The 27,998-nt window shown below is 34.6% G+C and overlaps 2 protein-coding genes across 3 annotated transcripts; one reads left to right on the top strand and one right to left on the bottom strand.

Moving 5' to 3' along the window:
• Positions 1-5,311, top strand: LOC146160424 (uncharacterized). Its single transcript, XM_083383900.1, has 6 exons — positions 1-187; positions 691-812; positions 1,163-1,300; positions 2,025-2,344; positions 3,047-3,181; positions 3,372-5,311. The coding sequence occupies exons 1-6, from the start codon at positions 96-98 to the stop codon at positions 3,672-3,674; spliced, it is 1,110 nt and encodes a 369-aa protein (XP_083240026.1). The 5' UTR covers positions 1-95; the 3' UTR covers positions 3,675-5,311.
• Positions 4,184-27,930, bottom strand: LOC146160423 (DENN domain-containing protein 3-like). Of its 2 annotated transcripts, none has more exons than XM_083383897.1 (32): positions 27,568-27,930; positions 27,301-27,418; positions 25,975-26,035; positions 24,890-25,020; positions 23,744-23,868; positions 23,251-23,432; positions 21,999-22,110; positions 19,389-19,520; positions 19,167-19,244; positions 18,506-18,646; positions 17,958-18,118; positions 17,640-17,795; positions 17,352-17,448; positions 16,843-16,967; positions 15,959-16,146; positions 15,747-15,845; positions 14,978-15,215; positions 14,641-14,801; positions 14,198-14,343; positions 13,300-13,451; positions 12,949-13,076; positions 12,360-12,452; positions 11,845-11,931; positions 11,127-11,233; positions 10,913-10,991; positions 10,711-10,826; positions 10,312-10,457; positions 9,970-10,112; positions 9,672-9,802; positions 7,101-7,277; positions 6,802-6,920; positions 4,184-4,882 (listed from the first exon to the last, which is right to left on the bottom strand). In XM_083383897.1, exons 1-32 carry the CDS (start codon positions 27,778-27,780, stop codon positions 4,801-4,803), a joined length of 4,224 nt encoding a protein of 1,407 aa, XP_083240023.1. In that variant the 5' UTR covers positions 27,781-27,930; the 3' UTR covers positions 4,184-4,800. The 2 variants fall into 2 exon arrangements, with proteins under 2 accessions (XP_083240023.1, XP_083240024.1); XM_083383898.1 differs by having other exon boundaries at positions 15,747-15,830.
• Positions 27,931-27,998: the final 68 nt, after the last annotated feature.

The raw sequence follows: 27,998 nt of genomic DNA, 5'->3' as shown, positions 1-27,998 counted from the left end.
TTGAAAATATTGGTTCGATTACTCAGTAGAAGCGTTACTTACAATATAGGTTGGTAGTTTTATTTATTTATTTCGCAATATTATTGAAGTTTGTTATGACCTTTTCGGACAAAACTATTCTAATTGCTGGCGGGGCTGGATACATTGGATCTCATGCAGTTGTAGAGCTGTTAAATGCTGGACACAGGTAGGTCAAAAATTGACAATGAACAATGTTATAAGTAACTTAGGACTGAATATAAACTTAAAGGCCTATTGAACTTTCCAATAGTATAGGAATTATATACAATATTATCATATGAAAAAAATAATTTAAAGGAAAGACTATAATTATTGGTTTTGAAAATGTTGAAAAAAGGGTTACTGGAAGTTAATTTGTGTGCTTTGTTTTGTGTTTTTCGAAAAAACATTAGCTTAATTAAGCGTGTGACACAGCTTTTGTCTATGGCTATTGTGGACGCTTACCGTAGTCTACGTCCTGTTTTAGGCGGGGTAGTCCTAATTTCATGGCCTATTTGTCCCGACGTTCCGATTTTTGGTCAGTAACAGCAACACTGCATTAAACGAATATTAGCTTGTGGTGATTGGTCTGTTTGGTTAACTTGAAAAGCGCTTTTTGTACACCAATTCGTGTCAGGCACAGTAAAAATACTTATTTTTATTATTATTAACTATTTTTAACTGGTGTAGAGTTGTGGTTGTCGACAATTTGACCAACTCGCAGAGCAATCCAGATGACTGTGACGACCTGCCTCCGTCGTTGTGGCGGGCAAAACAAATAACAGGAAAAGAATGCTTGTATTTTGTTAAAGGTATAGTCGACGTTTAGTGTCACGCTTCATCAAAATTTTTCTTATGACTGACATTGATTACAACAAACCTCATCCGTCATTTAAATTAACTTATAGTATTGTTTCTTTACGAAAAGGTTATTTGTTATCAGAGCTACGTTTGGCCAGTGGTTGCCTACATATTGCGTGTTAGTTATATAGGCTAATGTTTGTTCTTTGATGACTAGTGGCCGTCTTTCGTAGGTTGTTAATAGTATGTGACTCCACTATACTTACTTTAAAAAATATATACGCCACGGACCGTAATTACTTTTTATTTTTCAATATATCTTTTATAAACCAGAAGAATCCTTAAAACTATGTTGTTGCAGCTGACATCGGAAACAAGGAGCAGGTAAATATGGTTTTTGATCGTTACGATATCAGTACAGTGTTCGACTTCACTGGACGAAAGGCTGTCGGGGAGAGCACACAACTCCCCATTCTTTACTACAAATACAACATGAATGGTAACAGAATGACGTCTTCCTATGTACAAAAATATGGGTTATTTGTATTTATTTAGGGCTAGGCTATTCCAGTGGTTCACAACCTTCCATAGTATGTGACTGGCATAAAAATGTTACATTTTAGTTTACAAGTTACGTTCTAACGTAACATCCTAATTAACTTAAATTTAGGTACCGCGGGTAACGTGCTGTTCTCGAACAAACTTGCTTGCAACTAAAAAATTGAGCGTATTATTGGTTTAAACGGTTTACCTTATAAGTTTACTTGAAGCATTGGGCACATAAAAAGACTATAGCCCATTTTATTATTGAAATAGGCACAAACTTAGTATTAAAGAAGAGAAGATAATCGCGCGAAATGCTAAAATATGGTCAACGTCGACAAAAGTAGATTTTAGGGGCACCTTCAGCAGGGAATAAAAAAGGAGCAAATGTGAAATGTGTGAGTCGGCGATATCATCGCGTCTTTCTAAACAGGCACATCCTTAGTATAAAAGCAGAATACTTTTTAAAGCAACTTTTTGTTATGTGAATAGTATATGTCGCTTTTTTATGTAGAAAGTAAGTTTTTTTACTTTAATCGCACATTTGGCTGATTCGGACTCGGATTAAATTTTTCGGCCGAAGCCGGACGTTTTATTTAACCGACTTCACAGCCCTATATGTTTAAATCTTAACCAATTTTTTCCAATCACGTTTAATTTACCCTTCAAATCTTTTATAGGAACCATGAACCTATTGAAATGCATGCGTGACCACGACGTCCAAAACTTCGTGTTTAGCAGTTCTTGCACTGTTTATGGTGCACCGGACCCTGAAAACCTCCCAATTAAGGAGTCCGACCCTGTTGGATGCTGCCAATGTCCATATGCCAAGTGCAAATATTTTACTGAATGCCTTCTTCACGACCTTGTGAAAGGGGAGCCTGACTACTGGCGAATAATCATCATGAGATATTTCAACCCTGTGGGTGCGCATGAAAGTGGAATGATCGGTGAGGATCCAAGGGGTGATCCCCAAAACTTATTGCCCAAACTTGCACAGGTAGGTGAACGCATTTAGGGTTAGGCCCTAACATATTTTTTTGATTAAAGATAAATTCTCGCGCGAATGTGCAGTTAAAAGTAGGACTGAAAGTATATCTTTGGTACTTTTTTTACTTGAAAAGTATATATAAAATGTTTACCTATTAGTATAGTAAACCGATAATATAAAGTTAAGCAGTTCAACGTTGTCGTCAATTTTTACATTAAAAAACTTTTACTTTCTAGGGCCTAGAACATGTAAAGCAAATTTTACCCTTTTTTTCATTTTCAAAGCAAAATAAACACGTCATTACAAAACACTTTTCTAACTAAAATTACCGCTCGCAAACAAACAATAAACTTAACAATAATCAATGCGTAGCAAGGCAATTATTACGTTTGGACAATCTTCCCGTTCCATACATTGGCAATAAACAAGATGCGAAAAATCCAACTACTTTGAAAACTATTGATCGTAACTTATGACCATAAATACTAAATTATATTTAATAGAATTAAAACACATATTTATTCGATACAAATGTTTGTTTGAATGTGGTATTAACTTATTTTAATTAGGCAAAGTTTTACCAATAACTCGGACACGGCAGTATTTGAAAGAAATTCGCTGTGCGTGGATTAATAATCGTTTTTAGCAATCTGAGTTAGGTTTATTAAAAAATTTTGACTAAAAATTAAAAAAACATGTGTGTTTATCAAGGTTGCGGTCGGAAAGCGTTCGATTATAAATATTTTCGGTGAGGATTATGACACCAAAGACGGATCACCGATTCGTGATTACATTCATGTTGTTGATGTCGCCAAAGCTCACAGAAAGTCAATAAAAAGAATTCAGGTAATACCTCCGTAAATCTATTTAATTGATTTCCTCGTGTTGTATAGCAAATTGTTTTAATGAAATATAATGATCAAAGGTTGCATTTAGTAGTTGTGGTCAAAGCGACTGAGATAACTACTGTATTTGTGCGTTTAATTTGTTACAAAATAATTTTCTTTAGTTTGTAAAAATGTAACAAATAATTTAGGACATACATGGTATTGAAATATACAACATTGGAACGGGTGAGGGAAAGACTGCCTGGGACATGGTGCGAGCCTTCGAAGTTGCAAGTGGCAAAACGATTGCGTTCCGCGTTTGCCCTAGAAGACCAGGGGATGTCCCGAAGATATACTGCGACCCCAGCAAGGCCGAAAGGGAGCTTGGTTGGAAAGCAGAAAGGTCGCACGAGCAAATGTGCTCGGACCTTTGGAGATTTTACATGCTCAATCCTAACGGTTACCAGGACGTGAGCGTACTCAGGGAATCTGGCCTTAATATTGAATACTAGTATACCTTTTGTAATATTTTGTAAACATGTTGCAAAACCTTCGTCACAATATATATGTTTACCAAAATGATCATTGCAATTTTTAAGCAGTCTAGACAACTAATAATTTGTTTATCCTCAGACCAAATAAAGTGCTGTACAATCCAATCAAGTCGGCTAAGTTTTTAAATATTGTAAATTCAACATATTCATTTAAAAAAAAAAGTATATATTATTCCGCAAGTCGGTCAAGATTCGGGTTTAGGGTTTTCGCTTACGTCAGACCAATACGGCTTACTAAAACTGGGCTGGATAAAGAAATTGGGTCAAACTTTCTTGACATGATTTTGAACGAAGATGCGTTATACAGTTGTTCGACAATTCAATATAAGGAACTTACGATGTGGCGTGTCTACAATACACTGAAAATACGTAATTGGATTTTTAAATATGACAAAACGTAAAAGATTAGTTTTCCTTTTTTGTTTGTAAAATATTCGCTGAATAATGGCAACAATTCAATTAGTCAAAGGTTTTATTAAAACGTAAAAAATAAAAATAAAAAACACAATCTCAAACAAACAACACAATCACAACAAACAAACTTTTGGAACGTTTATCGCAAGAAATAAAGGAAAATAAATTTTAAAAGATACCACCAATCTGCAAATTTCACATAAAATCACATAAGCGCCAAACAATAAAAAGCTTAATATAATCTTTCTTCATTGATTTAAAAAAAATGAGTAAAATCATCGGCAAAAAGGGTTGGGGAATAATAATTGTTTTTCGGAAGAAATGAAAAGTAAATCAAACGTACACATAATAATTGATATAAAAACCTTTTTAAAAAAAAAAACAAGAATTGTAAAGTAGATGGCAGCGCATGAAACAACGCAAAAGCACTTTATAACATTTAAGTGAACACCGCAATATAAATTATAAAAAGGTTAAATTACAAATACAATAAACCTACATTTTTAGATAACAATTAATACTTTTCAATATACCTAAAGGAAACGCATTACTTGAAGTTGGTCTAAACTTTAGGACTAAGGTAATTCCAAAAACGTGAACAAAACAAACTTACAACATTAGGAGGTCTCAGATAGGACATGATGGTTTAAGTATTATACTTAAGAACTGATTAAACGTCATCTTCTTTTGACTTAGAGACGCGCCAAACCGCAATTTTTCCATCGTGTGATAAAGAACCACTGATAACGTATCTGTTTAAACAAAACGGGGTGAGTATAAATTAGTAGAATGGGTGGTAGAATTAAAAATGGAAATTATAGTCACAAGTCAAAAAATGTCTTCACACACTCTATACCAGGGGTGGGCAAACTGCGGCTCTCCGGCATGTTTTTTGTGGCTCTTCTAGTTGAATCGTAAAATTTCGAAAAAAGTTAACAAAAGACTGATATTAATAAATATTGTGCGTGTTATTTTGCTATACCGTTACTATTGTGTTGATTATTTACCGTTTTGTTGTCTATTACAATTATGTTATTATTGAGACTGGCCTTGCATTATTTACCGTTTTTGCATTGCAATAATTGAGGCTCTTTGGTGCTTGTATTTTCTGCAAATGGCTCTTCCATTGAATACATTTGCCCACCCCTGCTCTATAGTTTTAAAAATGTACTAGCTTTTTAATAGCCAAATTTAATACATCAATATTAAAAGTTACCTATAATTATAATAATTGTATAAGTATAGGTAACAAATTACATACAAAAGTGTTAGAAATGTAATGACTTTGGTCATGGCTTCACTTAAGTCAGTATTTTCATGTTACTAGACTTGACCAGAGTTTTGCCGGAAGAGAAATTTTACAATTGACTAGAGTATTACGTTGGCAGGAAGCCAAGGAAACAAAAAATACTTTAGCCAAACTAAAAAATCTAATGACGTGAATTGGTTTAATACTTATAACGTAAATTTGTTTCTTTTGAAACTGACTCTAAAAAAAAAAGTACAAAAAAATATATTTAAGTGCGCCGCGGAAGTAATAGTAATTTTGGAAAAGAACATATTCGTATAACAAATATGTCGGTATGTCGGCAAAGCACGCGAGGTATTCTTTAGATTGAAGATAACAATATGACATATTAATGTACTAACTATAGGCCTGACATATTTTCATCGCAAAAAAGACAATTTCGCCCTTCAATAGTTATCAGATACTAAACATGAATCATTGATAAAAAATGACTAGAAGTCATTCTATCACCAAAAATAATTTACTTAACTAGGTCTCATGGCGAAAAGTTATTTCTGTTAAAAATATTAAGCAAAAATGGAGCACGGCAAAAGGAGGACATTTTGGCATTTTTAGTGTCTTTGGACGGAATCGCATTCAGTTTTCTTTGGAAAAGAGAATGTATGGTAGCCCCGAACTTTTTGGTATTTTTTTTACTTGTTCGTGCTATCAACAGCATACGTCCCAGCCAAGTCATTTGAAAAATAACAAGTCAATTCCAAGTCCAAGTCATCGGTTGCCCAAATCAAGTCCCAGTAAAGTCATTATGAGAGCAAGTCAATTTCAAGTCATGTCATTGACGTAAAAGTAAACCCATGTCATTGACGTAAAAGTAAACCGTTAAACTAGTAAAATTGGTACACTCGTCCGATTATGAGCAACAATTCAACGTAAAAATAACACATACGCAATTTACAGCAATAAAAGTGTTTAATGTGCAAAACTTGACAAAACGACTTAGGTCCAAGTCAAGTGATTTGTCCACAAAAAAACAGTGACTTCAGTCATTACAACACTGGTATAATTATTTATATGAAAATTATAAGGCACCTTTAGGAAGGTAAAAGGCCGTCTAGTTCGGGTGATTGTTAATTTATAATTGTATGGTTTTGAAAAAGTGTGCCGTGAATTTGTTTTTATCTTTAAGTCTGTCTGTGGGCTGAAAATGTTTGAAAACCATTTAAAGCCCACCCAATTGTGTATCTTATTTAAAGCTAGACCTTATTTTAATTTATTGTCTGGAAAAATTTCCTAATATAAAAGTTTTAAAAAGCCAACTTAAAAAGTAATTAACGCAAGAATCTAATAACATTAACTTAGTATAACATAAAATGGGAAAAAATGTATATTAGTCCTAAGAAAGTTGAAAGTCTATCTACAAACCGGTTTTCAATGTGACAGAGTGACGTCACGCCGGCATCATGTGCTTTAAGAACACGATCTTGACATAAGGTGTCACCATCCAACAAAGCGATATCGCCCAGCGAATTTCCCACCCATACCTTTGAATGCGCAAAAAACAAGTTTAAATATTGGACAATAGTTCGGACATTTTGGTAAATTATATTATACATAAATAAATTTAAATTTATTGATTTTTGCTGATTAGACTAACATAACAAAAACATACGGTATATATCATAAACAAATTTTAAACACAGTATTTATTCAGTTTTACTTACACTTTTTCCACATCGCATCATACAAGTAATAGCAGTTCCAGACTCTATGCCGAACAATACCCCATTGCACTTAGGAATGTGTCTATTGAAGCGGTCGCCCACTGGCGACAAAGAACCATCATTGAACACGCGGCGATGCCAGACGTACACCGAGCCATTCGAGTCGCCCACCCACAGCTAATTTAAAAAAACAATATCAGCATTGTAGTAACGCAAATTACAATATATATTAAAAACTTAATTATACCAACGCATACGTGGTGTTTAAAACGTCGCTAAGCTCATCTTAAAGCTAAATCATTTGGGCTTTGGTCAGGTCATAGACCAGGGGTCGGCAACCTTTCGTACGCAGTGTGCCAGTTTATGAATAATGTCAAAATATTAACAACTGGCGTGCCAAACATTTTTCTATTTTTGGTTTCTCACTGGTAATCAGGGCTGCGGATTGGTTAAAAACAACCAGAGACCGACTCGGGCCGAATATGAGGTTTCATCGCGTTTCATCGCGTATCAGCCTCTGTATTTCACCAATTTACGTAACTAAATTAAGGTGGATAATCCGCAATCCACTCATAGGGTCATGGAAAATATGCCCAGAGCATATCCTATTCCACCTTAACAATTTACAGTTTGCTGGCTTATCAGTTTCGAAATTTGGTACTGCGCATGCGCACACGTCGGACTCGGGTAGTTTTACATAGTCTTACTCGAGTCCCGAGTTCGACTCAGCAGCCCTGCTGTGATCTGACATCTAATTTACGTATCTTTTTTGAAATATACTTCGATGCTTTTAAGCCGACACCTAGAGGTGTTAACTATCAGATTCTCCGTTTGTTGATTTCTCAGTCGCACAAAAACACACGTGCTTGCTTTTAATGTGGAACAGTGTTTCTCAACCTTTTTGCAGACCGGTGGCCTTTAAAAAATAAAATGAACCCAAAATGTAATTTATGACAAAAGCATGCTTAAAAGCAAATAACGAAAACTTTAAAGTAATGAGAAATTTCCTGCTGTCCTTTTGATATCATACCTGTTATACGTGGTTCTATTGAAGTTTTTCAAGTACAACTGAACTTAAAGTTTAAGACTTAAACAAGTTGTAGCCTACTTTTAAACAGTTGGGCACAACACTTGTAGCATTGTACGAACGATAAAGTCCAAAGTAGACCATTAACTCTATGTTACGCCACAATGCAGCAAACTACGGAACTGGTTAAGTTGTAAATTTGATGGACAAGCCGCCTTCAACATCTTGATTTTTGCAATTGAGATATAAATTTGTAATATATTTGGCGGACCGACAGGAAAGTTGACGCGGACTGACGGAGAACCACTGATGTAAAATGCCCTGCTTTAACGTAGTAAACGTTACGCCAAATTTGGGGCATTGTGACGTAATAGGAACTGTTAGCGGTAAACAACAAGTACGCCCACAAAAAATAATATCAAATACAACACAGTTAAGGCACTTATTTGTGACACGAACTGGCAATGTGTGCAACCATTTAGTTAACACTAGTGTTAGTGATGTAATAGTTGTGGTAATGATGTGGTAGTGATGTAATGGTTGCACTTTCTTAAGGTGACATGACGTGCGCGTTAAATCAATTGGCGTGCCATGCAATATCATCTCGCGTGCCACTTGTGGCACGCGTGCCAGAGCCGACCCCTGTCATAGAAGTATACTTCAATCTAAATAATTAATCTATGCATACGAGAGAGGTTTCTTCGGTCAAGGCGTAGTACAAATTCCCTAGATCAAGGGTGTACACTGTACAACTTTTATGAGGGAGTTCAGCAAAATATGTGGCCAGCGCCAGTCTTCAGTTTTAGATCGGCCACAAAATTACTCAGAAAAGTAGTAAATTTAAATCAAAACGTTTTAATCGCACTGTCGATGTGTAAAGCTTTATTATTTGCAGACGGATAATAATATAAATATTCTGTATGATTGTGCCGCTTACTTTTTTTGTTTCAGTGTATAACTTTGCCAACTACCTAGGCTGCAAATTTGGCCTTTATTTAACGTACGTGGGTGAGCATTTATTTCCAACTAGAACTTACGAATTTCTCACCGATTACTATACTAACTATAAACACTTGGAGAATAGGCTTTAGTTTAGATAAGGTGAAACTTGTTGATGTGAAGTGGGTTTGACCCGTGGTCTAACTTTCATTCACTTATTATGCCTAATCTTTGTTGATTATTCAGTGCAACATTGATAACCGTTTATTTAATTTTCCATCTGGAAATCAGTTGGCACTATTTAACGACACTTTGTATTAAAAACTTGATTGCTTTATCAAGTCTAGGTAGAAATGAAAGTAATTAAAATGCACAAGTATAAGGTTCAATTGTACTTTAACCTGATGACAGGGTTGTGCGAAAGCTTGTCAATATTTTAATATAATTCGTCGTTAAACAGTGCCACCTGATATCCACATTTATTATAGCAATGATTTAAATTCCAAAACACGCCTTAGTCCCGTGGGTAAAAAGTTGTACACCCCAGTCATAAATAAAAAATAAAAAGGCTTAATTTCGTTTTTGACAAGGTCATACACAAGTACCTCTTTATCATTGGAAGACATGCAACAGGTGATAAATGACTCTCGTATTGATGATGTGTGAAACTCGCTCAGCGTCAATCTCTGCCGCAACTCGCCATCCAACCCGTGTAATGTAATCGATGCTTTAGTGCCTAAAAAACAAAAGGAATTTAAATGTCGCGCGCGAGCATTGCTTTCTTTATAATTGTGATAGCGCGAAGGTGATAAATATTGTCATTTATTTGTATCTATAAGATAAATTAGAGAGTTGTGTGGAGTACCGTTTTTTTCTACAACCTGAAAAGCAAACAAATCTTACTACAGCAAATGGTTGCATTGCCCAAGTTTGATGCAGACAGCAGCTGATGAGGTGGTTGGGCGATTTGGAAACTGCGACTCGACTTGGTCAATTCGTCGTTCCACACAATCACCTCGCCATCACTCGACGCGCTTACGATACACCTGCGCCACAATGTTGAAATTTAGGAAAGCAAGGCGATAATAAATTCTGACTGGCTGTTTTTACAAAACTTAAATATTACGTTGGAATAATTACATATTAACAAAAAAGAAGCCAGGCGGTTTGGCCTATACTTGTCGCACAAATATATTATGATAGGAGTTTTTTTTATTTTTGTACAATGTAAATACTTTAACTTACTCTTCGCATTTAAATATGGACATCACAGGTGCAGAGTGTTCGTGTAGGACACGTGACTTCTTCATAGAGTCAGTTTTTATCACGTATATGTTGTTGTCGTTCGCACCAACCCACAGCTCGCCACTTTTTGCAACAAAAAGTGAATTCTAAAAAGGACAAGTTTTGTTGTTACCGCATGATACTTGTTACCAGTGGTATTTTGATACAACCAGTAAACCACAACCCTAGTTAAATGACAATGTACATTTTATTCTTTAAACGTCTGTGACCAAACTCTCTTAATTTAACAAAATAAAAAGGTTCAACATGGATAATCGTTTGAACTTTTATTTGTTCACATTGAAATGTTTAACTCGGCTAAATTTATTACAAAATGCAAAAATAAAGTGCACTGCGCACCAGTTTCGAGTTGCAATCCTTGATCGGACGTGCGTCAAGTATCCACTGAGTTGTGTCAATGAGTCGTATCTTGTTCGACGCAAGTGCAACCCAGACCCCTGGGATTTCGTCGATACCTTTGTTATGCAAATTTACTTAATAATAAAGCTGACAAGCATTTACTTATTAATAAATCCGACAACAAAAATAACGAAACGATTACCTGCTGAAGAGTACAGGATGGTGTTCACACTTGTTTTTTTCGATTCTTTTGGTGATGTATCGATTCTTAGTAGAAGCATCTAAAAGTTGCATAAATGAATTTAGCTCTTTGAAAATAAATTGCTTCAAGTTATTCCACTTTGTCACTACCCGATAGAGTTAAACGAAAGGATAGTACCGCACAGAATAAAATACTTAAAGGTTGATACTTTCACCTCGTCTGTTTGCAGTGGAACAGCCCTTAATTGCCCTGATTGGAGCAACTTGGTGAAATTACACAACTTTGCAACCCATTCGAGCATCTGGTCATGTTTCATAAACCCTGCAAAGGCCCAAGTTTTTTTGTGATTAAAATAGTTTTCTTTTGGTAAATAAAATATTTGCATCTGTCTTCATATAAAGCATTCTTACACCGATAAAATTACATAACAAAAAAGATAGCAAAAATAAATCTAAACATTTCCTTTTAAAAAGTTAATTAGGTACAACCCAAAATTAAATCTAAACATTTCCTTTTAAAAAGTTTATTAGGTACAACCCAAAATTAAATCTAAACATTTCCTTTTAAAAAGTTAATTAGGTACAACCCAAAATTTTGTTTATTTGAGAGTGTATCGGGGACCGGAGAGGTCATAATTTACGCGGTCGTGCGATAGTGAACACAAGTAAGTATTTTTTCACACTTTCTTGCAAGGAAGTAGCCCTTTTTTATTCGGACTACATACAATCGCCTTTTCAAAAATTTGGATTAACAAAGCGCAAAATCTTAAGTTCGAATATGACAAACAGTTTGTATTACATAAAAAACTTAAAAACACAACTAAGCACCTGGTGTTCAGCAAACACTATATGTTTGTAATTTCAAAATTTTTAAGAAAACTATAACTCAGTGCAGATCTAAAGCAAATGACAAACATACGGGAATTTGCCCACCTTCGTCTTTGGCAGCTTGATAAACAGCGTCTGCGATTGCTACGTTTTGAGCAGCAGCACCCAACGTCATGGCATGATCTTTCCAATCTAAACAGATTAAATGTTAATAGGGGAAAAGAAAAAAATATTTCGGACATGTTTTCTCCGGAGTCGTATTTTAATTTGCAGAGGCAATTTCACGACAACTGTAGCCAAATGTAAACAACTGCTTTTAGCGTGCAATATATTTTTCGGGAGACAAGAAAATTGAAACCTTAAATTAGTAGCATAAATTACTAAAAGAGTATATTTATATTCAAAGTTATACCAAACTACCCAACACTTAAGAATTAGTTAGATGTAATTTTGACTTTTTTGGGATTATGGATAAAACGCGCCACGGAAACTAAGCGACATTATTAATTTTAATATCCAATATTAAATCAACAGTGGATTGGCGAAAAAAACATATAAAAAACGGCAATATATCTACAACGTAATAAACAAAGTTGTAGTTATTGTAATATTGTATATACCTCGTGAAAGATTTCTTCCTGTTTTCATCTCATTAATGAGGCATTTCCAAAGTTCGCATTCCGACTTGAGGCCAACTTTAAATGGCACAAGGTCTAAAAAAGCAACATTAAAGTTTTCACTATACCCAGACTAAGATGCAATATTAACTGTAGAGCACATCACTTTCGTTTTTCAATATGTTTTTTTTTTATTTTAAGTTTAAAAACAAAGTAAATTAGCATGTAAAAGTGATGTTACATCGTGTAATAGTTGAACAAGTTGTGGAACTTTTTAAACTATACTTTTATTTCTATAACCTAGAATAACAGATGTCTTTCGTCTACTCTATTGCATGGTATAATAACGCCTATTTTATTACTGGCTAGTAAATCTGTTAGTGCGTGTCTCATAAAGGCATAACGTATAGGTTGTATGTACTACGCACAAAATAAAAATCAAACGTTAAAATTCAAAGTTTTTAATTAAAAAATTAAAAAGTTTTTTTTTTAATTTTTTTATATTATTTTACTTAGCCCAAAACTATAAAATAAAATCGACGCATATACCGAAACAACTTTTTAAATCAAGTATTCCAAACAATAAAGTTACCGCCACTTTTGACTGCCAAGGCCGAAGATTGAGTGAAGGCTTTGAGTTTGCTAAGTTTCGTTTCGGTTATTTGATTAAGACGCAACATGTGTTTGCATTCCTCGTATGATTCCGCCAAGAAAAGTAGCCTTAAATAAACACATGGATAAAGGCTATTGCAGTTTCGATGTGTGGCGAAACAAAAATGTTTTAGTGAAGCATTGAGGACCATCAAAGTTCTATTAAAAAACTAGTAGTCAAGTATCGCCAATGCGCACCCAAACTTTATTAAAGGTTAGACCAAATAACAGGGAAACTAAGTGTGTTTGCTACGCGTTTAAAATACAAAGAATGTTTAGTTTAAGTGATTACTTTCTTGTTGTTAGGATTAGACGCCCAGTTCCTTTGGTTGAAGAAACGACCGAGGAAACTTTTAGAAGCCTTTCCGAGTCCTGAAGGACGCCGAGGTTACTGCTCCCAACGGAGATCAGCGTACGAAGAGCTGTCTCACATTCATGTCGACTCTGTGAATTGTCAATCACAAAATTAAATCTAAACATCTAACGTTATTAACGTGAGCATAGTTTGTCTTTCTCGTGAAAACTACTTTTATAAAATGATGATATGCCAAAGCCCAAATTACGATCTTATTAAGCAAACTAAAAGAACGTTTATGTCAAACTTTTTCCGTTTGGTACATGTAAATGATAATCTGCTTTTCGTTATTCATTGTCCGTTATGCGGAGTGATTATCGCGCAAAATATATCAGGCTATATCAGGGGTCGGCAACCTCTGGCAGGAACAGTCAGGAAGTTTCAATATTTTAACAGTTACTTAAAACAGTTAACGAATGTTTTGTGTTGCGGCCCAAAATCAAAGCACGCCACAGGCTACATTTTTAGGTTCCGCGGGCCGCAGGTTGCACGCCCTTGGTTTAAGTGAAAACTGCTTTGACAATTTGCGCGGCTAAGGTGCTGGAGCGCGCGGAGTTGATATTGACGTAGGCAGACGGATCGAAAGTAAAAAATGGTCTTCCGCGGAGCACTTCTGGTCACGTTTGACACTTTGCGAACTGATATTGGCTCGTGCGCAAAATCTTGTGCACCTGTGCTCGTGGTAAAAAAACTTGAACAAACCACAGATAAAAAGTGTGCTTTTTATTTCGAATTTATGGATTTTGCTTAGCCAATAAATAAATGCATGTTTAAAATAGCACTTGTCGAGTGATAGGTCTATTTGTAAAACTTTCTTCGTTACAAAAGAACCAACCTGCTTCCATGTGTGGTAAAAAGCAGCGAATATCTCTGGGTCAATTTCATTTTTGTCGCAAGCCAGAGCCTCAAACATGCGATCAATGACGTCATTATCGCTGGTTATGTCACTTCGTTCCAAAATCACAGCAAGCATCTTCTTATCTGTTATAAAAAAGGTTTTATATTTTAGGTATAAAAAAGTACTTGAGTTTAGGGTATTTTGCTCGGGTAGTAAAATGTTAAAAAATAACAATTTTTTTAATTCGTCATCTAGTAATAATTTATCAATTTTAGATGATTATATAACAATAATAACAATAGCTGGCCTATTAAAAATTTGATTAAAATGTTCAATTTATGAACTAAAGAAGTATTGTAACAAAGAGATCAAGGTTAAAACAGTAGTTTAACATTATCTTAAATCAGAAACTACGCGTCTTTTAATCAGCGGTGTTATACCGAGTGGGTTATACGGAAGCTCATCATCGTCAAAGAACGAAGATTCATTTCTTACTCTCTGTTCGTTCGTCTTATAGAAATCGTCTCCCTTATAGTAGGATTGAGAGCGAAAGGATTGCAGATCTTTTGGCGAAAGTGAGTTTACTAGCGTTTTAATAACGCTGCAATATAAAGCACATATTTAAAACTCGAATAATTTAGAATTTGGTAAATGTGTTTATATTCATACATTAACAATAATAGTATTAATATGATTTCTACCCCTTTTTTTCGCGTTGCTTTAAAATAAAATAAATCTTAACCTAAATTAAGTGTCAAGTTCAATATATACCATCACCTTTCCGGAAACATGCGATAATCTTCTTGTGCGGTGGCATGCAGATCCTCCAACCCCTTAAGTCGCTCACCCAAAGCATCTAAGTAGAAACCCCGTGCAACAAGGCATGATGCCATTATGGTCGAGTGGTTATGGTCAGGATTGCGACATCCATTTTCCTGGCTCTTGTTGCCGTTTTTTTCACGAAGTCTGGTCATAGCGTCACTGACAATTTCGGCACACCGCTTGTAGAAGTGGCCTGTGTTCGGATTTAATGAAGGGCTAATATCAACTAGATATTATGTTATTAAACGTTATTAGGGAAATGTTGAAAAGTATATTTAGCCACTCAGTTAGAATCACCAGAAAAACATAATAAAACGTGTGGTTCATGCTGCGTGTTACAAATATTCAAAACTAGACGGGATGTTCACTTGTTGTATTGTTTCCAAGGGGGTATTATGCGGTGCAGTTCAAACGATTGTTTTCCAGTGGGTTACCGTTTTGTTGCTTAAAAAAGTCAATGTGGCGAGAGTTGCATGTTATTATTTGGGCATGGTGCTTGTCATTTTTTTTTTGCCAAACAAGTTAATTCCGATCCAAAGTGTCCAAAACTTGAAAATTTATAATAACACATCCTCAACTTACTGATCTTATATCAATAAAATAACCTCAATTCTCTATATTTTGCCTATCCCCAGGTAAATTCTTTTGGAATAAAGGTCAATTTTTTTTTTCGTTAAGCAAACCTATAATAATTGTTTCTTATCAACAAAAAAGGTTATTTTACGTGCGTCAAAGTTGGTTCCTTGCACAGGAAAAGACGGAAGGGTTATCTTCACCGAATCTCGCTTCATGTGATGAAACAAGTTACCTAGAACAGAATTTTCTGCTTGATGTTCGCGAAATATTTACGGTATCAACAGCAACTTAAAATACAAGCAAGGTATTTAGGGATAAAGTATTTTATCATAGTTATGTACCAATGTGATCATAACTAACCGGGGTCATTGTCGGATACCTTCCTTAATGCAAACGGGTGAGAGATAGGAGGGGTAGAGAGGGTGTTGCCGTTCAACTTTAATGAAGCTCTTCGATCGCTAGAACCTGAGAGGGCCCTGCGCGCCGTGGATCGCTTCAAGGGCGATGGCACCACCTCGTCGCCGTAAGACCGAATCTTGCCGAAGGTTCTGAAAGTGAAACCGGTGTAAGAATTTTTGTTGTATAGTTTACAGTGAATATAAACCTGTAACAAACAAACATTTAATAAGACATAAACTCTTAACATTTTAGCCAAGCTAAGTTTGGTACAGCAGCGACAGACTATATACGGCCAATTTGGCCTTTCGACCATGTGATTTTAAACTCACATACACACAAATGGCGAGACATCACATCATTTAGGATTGCCAAGAAAGAAAATTACAGAGCCTACGCTATAGGCAAGAATTTAAACTGAAGTCTTAAATATCTTTACAGTAGTAATTCACTTGCGAGCTATCGGCTATCCTTTACAATGTCGGAAAAACGTTGCGTTATATTATGTATGCTATCGTTGCTAACTTTAAACTAATGCTGCACAACTAAATTGTGTTGATTATGGTTTTAAAAATTACTTTTTCGTAATTATTATTCTCCTTTTAACGATTTGCGATAAAACAAATAAACTTTACATTCTCGTAATTCGGAATGTTGAACTTGGCGTTTAAAATATTATTCGTCTATACTTTGGTATCTTCAAGAGCAGGGCTCTTCAAAGAGTGGGTCACGAGACCAATCACTTTGGGTCGCAAAAAAGCCTAAGGGTAATGGAGTTATCGATAAGTCATGAAACTTAAAGCTTTATTTTGCTTGGGAAGAAAATGAAAGCTGTTGTTACGCTATACCTCCTAGCCATAATAGCTTTGGCCCCGGTACGTTTTCTTCTTTCCTCAGCAATCCTACTAAAGGCGTCTTCAATGCGACGAAGTCGATCGCGCACGAATCGTTTGAACATGTAAGTCTTGCAAACCTGCAAACGATAACTAAATTAAGAACCGATAGTCTGCCGACAAATTGAAAACATGTGATGGATTTGACAATAATTTGAACTTGACGTACATGCTTCTACGTTAATAAACAAGTTATACAGTACGCAATCTTTATCGGTATGTATACTGTCTCTTTTCGCCTTTTCACAATTTAGATTGAGTAAAAAGATTGAAAAGAATTGTGCATGAGTAAACATAGATTCCTAATCTAACAGTTTGATATCCGACATTTGAAAGAGAAATTACTAAACAAATTGTTTTTGTTATTTAGTTTCATTTTTCAGCTTAAACTTAAAACACCAGGTTTGGTTTGCATTTGCTGGGGCTGCTTGGGTCGTTAGTATTAAATTAGAATGTCACGTTACCTTGATAAAGAAAGGTAGATCATGATGATTTACGGTTTCCATAAATTCATCGGTACGAAATTGGTTGATTTCATGGTCCAGGAAATATATTGAATCGCTGTACAAACAAGTACGACAATTTTTTAAATAATCCAAATGCATCTGACACCTTATTTACGTTTGTGCAAATTTACTGTTAACAGCATGTTAGCACACAGTCACACTACAATAAACGGTTTGGCGTTTTGCAGTTTCACGTCACAAGTTTTATTTACACATAAACCTTAATCAAGAAGGCCTTCAACTTACGCAAACAAGTCAATCATCATCTCCATAAAAATTTCGCAAATTTTTTGGTTGTTTACGTTTCGCATCTCTGCTTCCCTCTTGTGGACTTCCTCTATGGTAACTGGGCTAGGCGATCCGAGACCGTGTACAGTGTTGTGGATTTGAAGCTCAGACAATCTAAGGTAAACAATTTTAGTAGACTTGCTCTGTAAAATGTAATAAGTTAGATTACAATAAAAAGACATAAGTGAATCATAAACTAATTTACCAACAGGAAATAGATCTATTAAAAACATATTTATTAACACTGAACTGGGCTCTCTATTATATTGATCTTACCTATGTAGAACTTTGTCGACAATATAGTTGGGCAGGTGAGAGTCAAGCTTTTCGTCAATGTTCCTGATAGGATCTTTCCTCTCAGAGCTGGTGTACTCGTAAGATGCACACATGAAGGCTCGGCCAGTATCAAGGTCCACAACAATCTGATCATTTTCTACCTGACATCAGCAAATAAAAACTTTCAGTTAAATATGGTAAATTCCGCTATGTTATATAATTATTTTAGCTATAAAACAGGTGGCCATACAGGCATACAGTAAGCTATTGGACAATGCTAAAATGTACTAAACCTCTCCGTCGGAGACGAATAAAAGTAGCCATAGCCAAAACAACGCAAAATTGAAAAAAACTTAAAAGCACAAATCGGAGTACCATATAACATGTTTCATTTAATACAGCGTATCCTTTTAAGCATTACTTGACACCCTCGTAGTTGAAAGTGAATAACCCGGTTAGGATTTTTATTTGATAAATATCAATAGATGTATTAATAAACAGTTTCATTAACAGAATATGGTGAAACGTTGTAACAAAAACAATCGCACCTGTTGAATTTGAGATTTATGCATTGCATGGCATCCCATGAGGAAAATGCCAGGACATGACACAAATTCGATAATCTCAGAGAAGAGCAGGGGTACATATTGGTGAGGCCACACGAATGGTCTGATATAGCATAACAGGGCCTATAGGTAAAAGCTGGTAAATTACTGTGATTCACAATGAATAAATTGAATATTTCATAACACAAATTCTTCTTAACAATAGAGCAGTTCATAATTCCGTAAATGTTTTCTGGTCAGTTTAACACAAGACAATATTAATTTAGGCTTTAACCATTTAAAAACTTTTCATTTTAACACATTTCTACAAAATGTAGATCATAATAAACTATACCACCAATACGGTACTGACTTAAATACCAGAAGTTATAGCGGTCTATTATTTTCAAACATCCAAGCAAAGCAATTTGCATACAACTAGGCAAGCTGAGACAGCTTGGATCTCTTATTCAAAGAAAAAAGTATGACCAACGGAAGTTCCGCATAGCTGTACGTTACTAGAAGCATGACGCAATGGTTATAACAATATTATGAAGGTGGTTATTATAATTCAATGTTTGTATGTGTAAAAAAATAATGATATTGTGGATAACGTTTGCATTTTACGTATATGATAAAGAGTTTAAATACAACTGTTTCTCACCTCCATGACAAGTGTAATCAGGGAGTAGTTTTCAGAAATAAAAACAAGTCTTTGTTCCAGTAGAATGCAAGCAATTACCTATAAGAAACTGTAGCAATAACTTAAAATCCTAATAAACTGACATATTTTAAAATAAAAGTAGAGGTGGAAAACAATATTAAGTTTTGTTCGCCCGGGGGAGGGCCATATAACGGAGGGCGGTAGCAAACAAAGGTCGGTTACCTGCAGCAGAGTGGAGGGACTTCGCATGAACACGAAGAGAGGAAGGCGTAAATCAAGGTCAGTGACAAAGCTCGGTTTTCCTGGCTCGTTAGAAGGACACATCGTAAATGGCCATCCACTCAAGGTAAAAGTCTACCAGATGTATCAAAAACAGTAAACGTTTATCCGTTCCCTAAACTATTAATCTCATTAAGTTAGGTGTAAAAATATACTGTTAGACAAAACGGAACAGACAAAGGGAATTGATTCGGCTAAACTTTTCTATTTGTTAGGTCAAATAATGGTCTCATAAAGATTATGCGAAAGACAAGGCAGTATTCTGAAAACAAAAAAATCATTTAGATAGTCAAAGGCAATTTTGTTTTCTTAGAACAAATGATTTCAGCAAGATCAGAAAAAGAACGAATTTATGTAAAGTTTAAACGAATTTTTAGTTTTTGGAGTTTTTTTCGAACTTTTTACATATTCTTTGTGGTGCCTTACAGCTGTTAAGTCAATGGCCACAACAACTGAACTTAATAAACACCATTATATCTAGCAATGTGCTAATCTTTTGCTGTAACAAACTGCTCATGTGTGATGTTCCTTGAAATCTCATTTAATTTGTTTCTGCGATTCGCGCGTCGCCATACCGCCTCTTTTTAAAAATGGAAGTTTTTTTTTAATATTATTGATATTAAAACGTTTATTGCGACGTTATCTGTAAAATTTTACTGTTCCCACGAACAAAAATCCTGTCAACCAAAAACACTTCCTGCGCTTCTGACCTGGGAAAATCCGACGAGTTCACAATTGAATAAACAACATTTTTCATTGTAATTTTGAACGTACACGGCTTATTGTTAGTTTAAAACATTTTTGAACCTTACTGAAAGTGATATAATAGAAAAATAAAAATGAAATTACATGACAATAATTTTACTTTTTCAATTACGCTTGAATAAGCAATAAAGTTACCTTACGAAAATGTCGACTCCGGAAATAGAAAGAATTTGAGCAAAATAAATACGTCATGTATCTTAAAAACGCTAGAGCTTTGCTTCAGGCAAAGCACCAAACTTTTTTCATAAAGTGTCGCAAAATTGTACGGACTGGCGGTCACTGTTCGGCTAACTTTAATGGTGAGAAAATTGTACAAAAATTTAGCTTAGTTTTGCAGACAAACGTTTCCTCTTATGATGTATTAACAACCGATTTTAAGACCATTTTGGACATCCTACGGGACGGATCTGGCCTCCGTTCTACTTCAATTTTAAGCATCTGAAATCATTGGTTTGTTCTGTATTTTTTGTTCCTCATGTATTTACAAATAGTTCTTTTTGTAATATATCTTGTTTAGTAAAAATGCTTAACACGAATTGAATTACAGACAGGGTGAAGCTGACTAGATGACCTAACAGTATTTCGCCGCCCCTGGTAACCACGCAGGCTTCTTTTTTATTTCAAAGTTTTGCATGTATATACGTTTTTTTCCGAATTAAATTTAAATCTTAAACAGGGAATACCAGTGTTTTTTACTTTTTTCGCATGATCCTTTGATCTAGTTCAGTGGTTCTCAACCTTTTATGTTTCGTGGGCTGCTTTTAAAGGCTCTCAACCTCGTGGCTCCCTGCTTATCAAAAATATCTAGCATTCTATTTAACGTGTTTTCACTTGTTTTACTTCTTCACGTATATAACAAATACAGCCATTAACCAACGAATATTAAATTATCTTAGTTAGTTATTACAGAGTTTGTTCTTGGACTCCGCCAAAGTATTGTTATATTCAGCTTTGTTTAATACTGAGCCAAGCGATGTCACAACATTCGTCGATGATTTTTCCATTTTCGTTTTACTAATGCGTTACTATTACTTTACGACTTTACGAGTGAGCTGCAGTGTACATAACCTCGCTGAATAATGGCCTAAAATTGACCTTGAGTAACCCTGCAGCTGCAGCGTACTTTATGCGTTTTACGATCGAATATTTCATTTTTAACTTACCGCCCTTTAAGGAAATTGCAAAACCTCTGTGCCTTGCATTACACGGTAGTTGCTCGGCTAACAGCACAAATAAAAAGGATCCAATATTCTACTGTAAACATTTCTACTGACGAGTCCAAAAACGTGTCAGAAAAATGTGTTGGAAAACGTTACAAGAAAGGTTAACTGAGATTCATGAGAGTTATGCCCATGTCCCCCAATGACCGCACCGTGGCCCCCCAGGGGGGCCGAGGGCCACGGTTAGAACCCCTGGTCTAGTTGTTAATTTTGTAACAGAAAATAAAAATCGATTGCGGGACTTTTAAAAAAAAATGATTTCGAATGCACATGCCATGATAATGACAAATAATTAATTTATTTGCAATTTATTACCGAAATTATGTTGAGATGTGAAATTGAAATATCGTTTGAACGTTGCCCTTTGAAAATCAAAACGCACCAAAGCGTCGCAAAACACTAATCAGTCCTCGTTACAGCCACAACGTGGAAAACAAAAAAAGGTTTCACTCTTTACTTAACCGAAAAACTTATATAAACACATTGAAAAAAAATGCCCACGGCATAGCATCGAGTAATTCAAAGAAGACGAACCAATCGAATGTTAAACTTTGTAATTTAGGCTTACCACTTGCATCGCGGGAGGCGGGCACAGTACAACCGAAAGATTTGTGACGTATTTTTGCAAAGTTTTGCGAAACAGTTCAGGTGATGTAGGAGGTTTAAGGTCCTTGAGCAAACTGCAACAACATAACGCATACTTAAAATAGTTACAGCAAAAGAGTGAGTTGTTAAGTAACACTTTGATATTAATATTTAAATATTACCACTTTTAAATATAAACTTTACAATGAGATACCATTAGTAAATTAAACGTGGTCACGCAGGTTAATAGTAATCACAGCTTGCGAGTTAATAACAGTTATATTTACAACTGAGTTTTCTGTGAATAATGTTACAATAAAAATAGGTAAAGCATTGACAAAAAACGACATTAACATGGATGATATGCATGATTTTACAAACTAAGCTAATATTTACTAGAAAAAGTGAGAGCAATAAAGTCAATCAATAATTAATTTATCATGCATAACTGGCTACAGTGCGCAAACAACATTTTTATAGCAGACAACTTACGACCCCTTTTTCACACGTTGGTGGGTTTGATTTGAAATAAAAAAAAATTAGTTACACTTTGTGAGCAACCAGGTTACGAACAAGTCAATTAGTAATTGTGCAAAAATGATTGCCAATAGTCATTCTGACATCTCTAAGCGCCCCGGAGGCATAACTAAATCGTTCATGAGTTATAAAAGCAGTGTAAATTTAGTTAACATATTACTACCAGCTTGTACAAAACAGTAAAACACGAAAGAAGATTGAAATCAAAAAACGTAAGTTGGGTTAAGTCACTTAGCCAAATAACCAATGAATCCACCCCTGCTCTCCCAGCTGTAAAATCATTGTCGACTTATCACTTTTTTGGACCGAAAACGCGAATAACCAAACTCATTCCCGATATTGATTTTGTATACTTGGGAATTGGGATATAGTAATTGGGATATATTAATAATTTAACTTCATTGAACATAATTTGCAAATAACATTGAGTTTATCTTTCTATTTCATCATACAACTCTTATTTTGCATAATAACTTTACATAAAGTAAACCAAACATATCAGAAGAAGAAGACGGCCAAAATGATAGGTAAATAGATATATAGATCGGTTTATCTCTAAAAACTATTCAACGCCTTATAAAAACATTATAAAAGTCAATAAATTAAGTCTGGATGGAAAACGGTCGGAGATTTGGGTATTATACAACATTGTGGTAAATTTAATCGTTTTAAAACAATTTTAAGCAAACAAAACTGACCAGGACAGACTTTTCTTGAGGGTGTCAAAGTAAGGTAGACTGCTTACGAAGCACACACACAGTGGAACAAAGCATCGAATAGGTTCAAGTTCGGCATTCTTAACTTCACTGCTTTCGCCAACACGGCCAAGTGATCCTGAGTTTCTACCACGGGAAAGTCGCCATGATTCGCCAGTGGAACACTGCAAAAGGACAGGATTCGTTGAAAAACAAATTTAGTATTCTACTAAAATTATTGAATCTCTTGATTCAGTTTATCAGGTAAAAAATATTACAAAAAATTCAAACTTGAGTTAAAAACACCCTAAAAATAAATTTGTTACAACTTGAAAAGGCATGCCGTGGTGTTCACCAAGAACACAATATTGACATTCATGCAGCTTTGTTACAGAACATGCCTTTAGGCAGCTATTTGATAACAACCAGTATGGTGCTCTTCGGCTTTTTATCACAAGAACAAAGTTGGAATAATTTAAAACCTAATGGAGCTTACTTTAGTGGCGAAAAAGCTTTGGTAAGTAGTGAGCACAGCAGCATAATGTCGAGACCCGCTTATGTCAGTCAACACAACAAAGTGCATTTGTGGTTCACAGTCTTCACGGTACACTTTTGAATTATCTTAAACACAAACAAACATTACATTGAGAAAAACAAACAAACATTGCATTACATTAGGATAAAATAGTATAACATTTTACACAAGATGATAAGTAAAAAAACAGTGCACTACATCCGTTGTCACTTCTCTGCTAAAGAGCTTAACATAGTTATACATGGAAAACTGAAAGTAAGTAACAAATCATAACAAAAGTTACCAAATCAAAACAAAAAGTCGTAATAAGAATATCAAAGCCCATACATAAGTAGGTATCATTTTGAACATTTTAAATAACTCTTTTTTCATTTTCAACATCATCAAAACAAAAAGTGATTAAAAAAACATATTGCTTTTATCCATAGTGGTAATGATATTTAGAAAAACTAGTATAGATTAACTGAATTAATGACAATTTAACAAAACATAAATTTGAGTTCTTAACCAATTGAAGAAAAAAAAATAGGCTACAAAACACAAAAAATGTTGCAACTTGGGCAGAAGAAACCAGTCAACAAATATGTCTAATGTTACCATAATGATTGCATTTAATTCAAGAGACTAAGCACATGATGCATAAAAGACAACCATGTCTATTACTAAAGCAACAGTGACCATATTGATGCCACAGAAAAATTTTTTGCCACTCTGACAAAAACTGTTTTGTGCAACACGATTTCAAAAAATTAGAGAGTGGGTTGTGTGTATAAAAGTGTGTGCATATAAAATTGGGATAGTTATGTGTATTAGAAAACTAAAAAGCGAATGCAACGAAAATAATAAAAAGCTTCATATAAGAAAACATTATAGATTTAAATTAGACAAAAATTAAAAAAAAAGGCATGTGCTTTGTAAAACACATAAAATTTTAGTTAATTTTTGTTTGTTTTAGCCTAATAAAATAACTTTATTTAAACAAATTAATTACCAAACAGTATAAAAACAGGTCATTTACAAAAATATTGGGAATTACAATTTTTGGTAATTAAAACTTGGAATGTGGCAAACTTTATGACTTGATTTTATAATTTTATTAAATATTACCTGGCAGACAAATACATGGTAAGTTTACAAGAAAGTCTGTTGAAACTGGTACATCTTCACTCTTGTTTGCCTTTTGTCTCAATTTTCTTACAGACCTTGCTCTTTGGACACTTTTAGTAGTTCTTGGTGGTCTAAGCAATAGTTTTATCATTATTTACTAAACACAAAAAACGTTTTTTTTTAAATCATAGTAGAGTTTATAAAGAACAGTAAACACCATATATTCTAAACATAGGTGCCCAACTTTCAAAATTCCAGGGCGTTTTTTTAAGCCTATCAGCTTGACATAGATCAGAGACCGGCAACCTTTTTCTTGAAGCATGTAAAAACCAAAATTAAAATGTCTCTGCAGGCCTGTATTTAATTTGTACTGACAACTTTTCTGTTTACAATTGAAAATGGTCTCATTAAAATAAGAAGGCGGTAAAATGCATGAAGACATACAAAATTAGCAAAACTTTGATTAATTATTACTTTCAGGTTATGCATGGCGCATTTAGGGTGTAAAATTTTTCCAGTTTGCAAAAAGTTTGCACACCAGATGATTTACATTGACGGGATGTATTTAGCATGTTCAGCACTTCGTGAAACCTAAACTGTGCAACTGAGTGAACCTAAAATGTGCAACTGACACCGTATCTTTATTAAAGTTTTTTTCACAAGTGGAATTTTAACACTAATTGTGAGTGTAGCTTTGTCAATTCCAGAATCCTTTTAATACATGCCAGAAATTCAGAGCGTGTAAAAATTCTCTGCACACCGACATTCGGAGCCTATGATTCTAAATATATTTATTTCATCCTTTTTTCTTACAATGTTTCGCTTTGACACATCTTTTTATAACCCAACAGTGTAAATCAGTGCTGTCACAGTTTTAGTTTAAGTTATAAATAGAAAATGCAGTATAACAAAAAAATTAAGATATGTGAGACTTCTATATTGAAGCATATTTAGCATTTATACTAAAGTGAACAAAAAATGTCAGTTAACCAAAGGTGAAACTATCATAAAGTCTATACACCATTCACTCATATACGCATAGATTTACCTAATAAATAGAAAGATATTAAAAAAATGTGTCTTACTTTGTGGATTTTGTTTGTCTTAAAGACTTTTTCCAGTCTTGGGGACCTGATGTTGATTGACCTGATAAGAACCATACAAAAGTAAATAAAACATTATTTAATAGATCAGCCAATATATTACTGTAAGCAAAATTATTGCGGATAATGTCTGTAAAAAAAAAATTTTATTGCTGTTTACAAAAAGAGGACTTGTTCTGTTTAATTTTTATAAGTTGATTTTAAAAATGACATCAGATTATTTCTATCAAATCAATATTTTTCACAAAACTCAATTTATTATTTGCATGATATTTGATGGGTCCAAAATAGGACAGCTAATGTAAGACAAGGAATTTATAAAAAACATCTTTCAAGATAAAAAATAAGGTTGGTTTGCTTTTAGTCAGATTGTGAGCAACTTTTTGGGTAGATTGAATCACAGAATTACATAGAACTTGTTGATTAGGTTTTATGCATTTCCAAAACTAGGTTGTTACATGACTGAAGAACTGCACCTTCTGTACATCTATTTGAAAATTAGGAGCACCAAACCTACAAGTGAAGAGCAAGTAAATGTTTCCATCAAGCAGAAAACTATATAAAATACCAAAGTAGGGCGATGAGGTTTGTCATTTACCTTTTGCTCTGTTAGGTTGTTTAGTTTATTGCAATACAGAAGGTCGAATAGTGGCCCTGTATGAAGAGACCAGACATAACTGTTTTGGCCTGGCGGGGGGAATTTGGGAGACCAAGAATGTCTCTCCCAGAGAGAGCAAAGACAAACCATATAGGCACAAACTAGAACACAATTTCTACAACACAATATGGATTTGTTTTGGCAGATAAAGCTATTTTTGCTAGATAGGAATAGAGCAGTTTTCAGTTTGATGGCAAATTACGAAAGGTGTCTTATGAGAGATAAGGAGGTTGCATACGAGTAAAAAAACATTTTTCCATAAACAATGTTAATTCTAGTATTGTCATCTGAATACGTAAGTACTGCTATTAATTTTTTAGGCAAATTTAAAAAGTTATTTATCTGTGAATGTGAACAATGCTTTTCAATGCTTCTTATTCGTTCTTAAATATGCTGTTGCTACCAGGCATAGTATATTTAAAACAGGTTCCTCTGGCAATATATATTATTTTCTACCAACGTTTCGGCTTACTATCCGGCAAGCCTTCGTTCTTACTGCCTAAATTTTCATTGTATTTTGTGACAAAAAATTAGCTCACAGAAAAAAATCTGAGGTCATTTTTGGAATCAACAACCCAAAATTTACCAAAAGCTCTCTTTACTTTTGGTCATTAAAATTGATGCAGACTTGTGTAATCAATATTTCAAACCTTGCAAAATCATTGATGCTAGTTGACTTGACTCTTGAGTTCCTGATATAATGTCCAGTAAATGTGCCTTGAAGTGCATTTGAAATAATGTTTCTTCACCATCATTGATTACAGCATGCTTTAAAAACAAATATATATACTTTTATAACACAAATATCTAAAAGTTGCTAGCAGTATATAGTGAGTGTGTATCACACACTAAAAAGTCACATATAGTCAAGGGAATGATTTATTTAACATTGTTTGTTTTAAGATAATAAAGCTCACTTCTAAGTTCCTTTTTTCAAGTCCAGTTTCTTCATCCATACCAACCACAACCGCAACTTCAAGCAAGCGACTTTGTAACCCAAGGGCCGAATGTCCAAGATTGGAGCCAAAGCTGTCAGAATGAGGTCTTTGAGTTGACATGGCTCCTCGAAGTCCAACCAATAGTACAAACTCGATAACTTTCAATCTAACTGAAAAGTGTAGTGAATTCATAAACAAAACTCATTTATTCTTGTCAGTTGTACTTGGGCTGGCTGTTTGTAGCAAACAAGGTGTAGTAAAAACACCCAAACTGTCAGAAATTAGTAAAATTCTAAGCATAAAAAAGCCCATTTTTATGTTATCTCTCCCCATCCCTATTTCATGGCATGAAGAGATCTTGGGTGTACAGAACTAAATTTTGAGGTGTGCAATTATTTTTTTTGCACACC

This window comes from Ascidiella aspersa, chromosome 3, assembly GCF_963924565.1.
Source record: "Ascidiella aspersa chromosome 3, kaAscAspe10.2, whole genome shotgun sequence".
Lineage (NCBI taxonomy): Eukaryota > Metazoa > Chordata > Ascidiacea > Phlebobranchia > Ascidiidae > Ascidiella > Ascidiella aspersa.
The sequence above is the reverse complement of the archived record's forward strand: the minus strand, read 5'-3'. Positions and strand labels throughout refer to the sequence as shown.

Bases quoted from the DNA above. Each gene is read 5' to 3' on its own strand.
- LOC146160424 (XM_083383900.1), top strand. From the start codon at position 96: ATGACCTTTTCGGACAAAACTATTCTAATTGCTGGCGGGGCTGGATAC. The intron at 188-690 runs GTAGGTCAAAAA...TAACTGGTGTAG, and splicing joins CTGTTAAATGCTGGACACAG to AGTTGTGGTTGTCGACAATT. The intron at 813-1,162 runs GTATAGTCGACG...ATGTTGTTGCAG, and splicing joins ATGCTTGTATTTTGTTAAAG to CTGACATCGGAAACAAGGAG.
- LOC146160423 (XM_083383897.1), bottom strand. From the start codon at position 27,780: ATGAATTCACTACACTTTTCAGTTAGATTGAAAGTTATCGAGTTTGTA. The intron at 19,521-21,998 runs GTAAGCCTAAAT...TACATCTGGTAG, and splicing joins CGCCTCCCGCGATGCAAGTG to ACTTTTACCTTGAGTGGATG. The intron at 12,453-12,948 runs GTAACTTTATTG...TTGCTTTTTTAG, and splicing joins CTTGGCAGTCAAAAGTGGCG to ACCTTGTGCCATTTAAAGTT.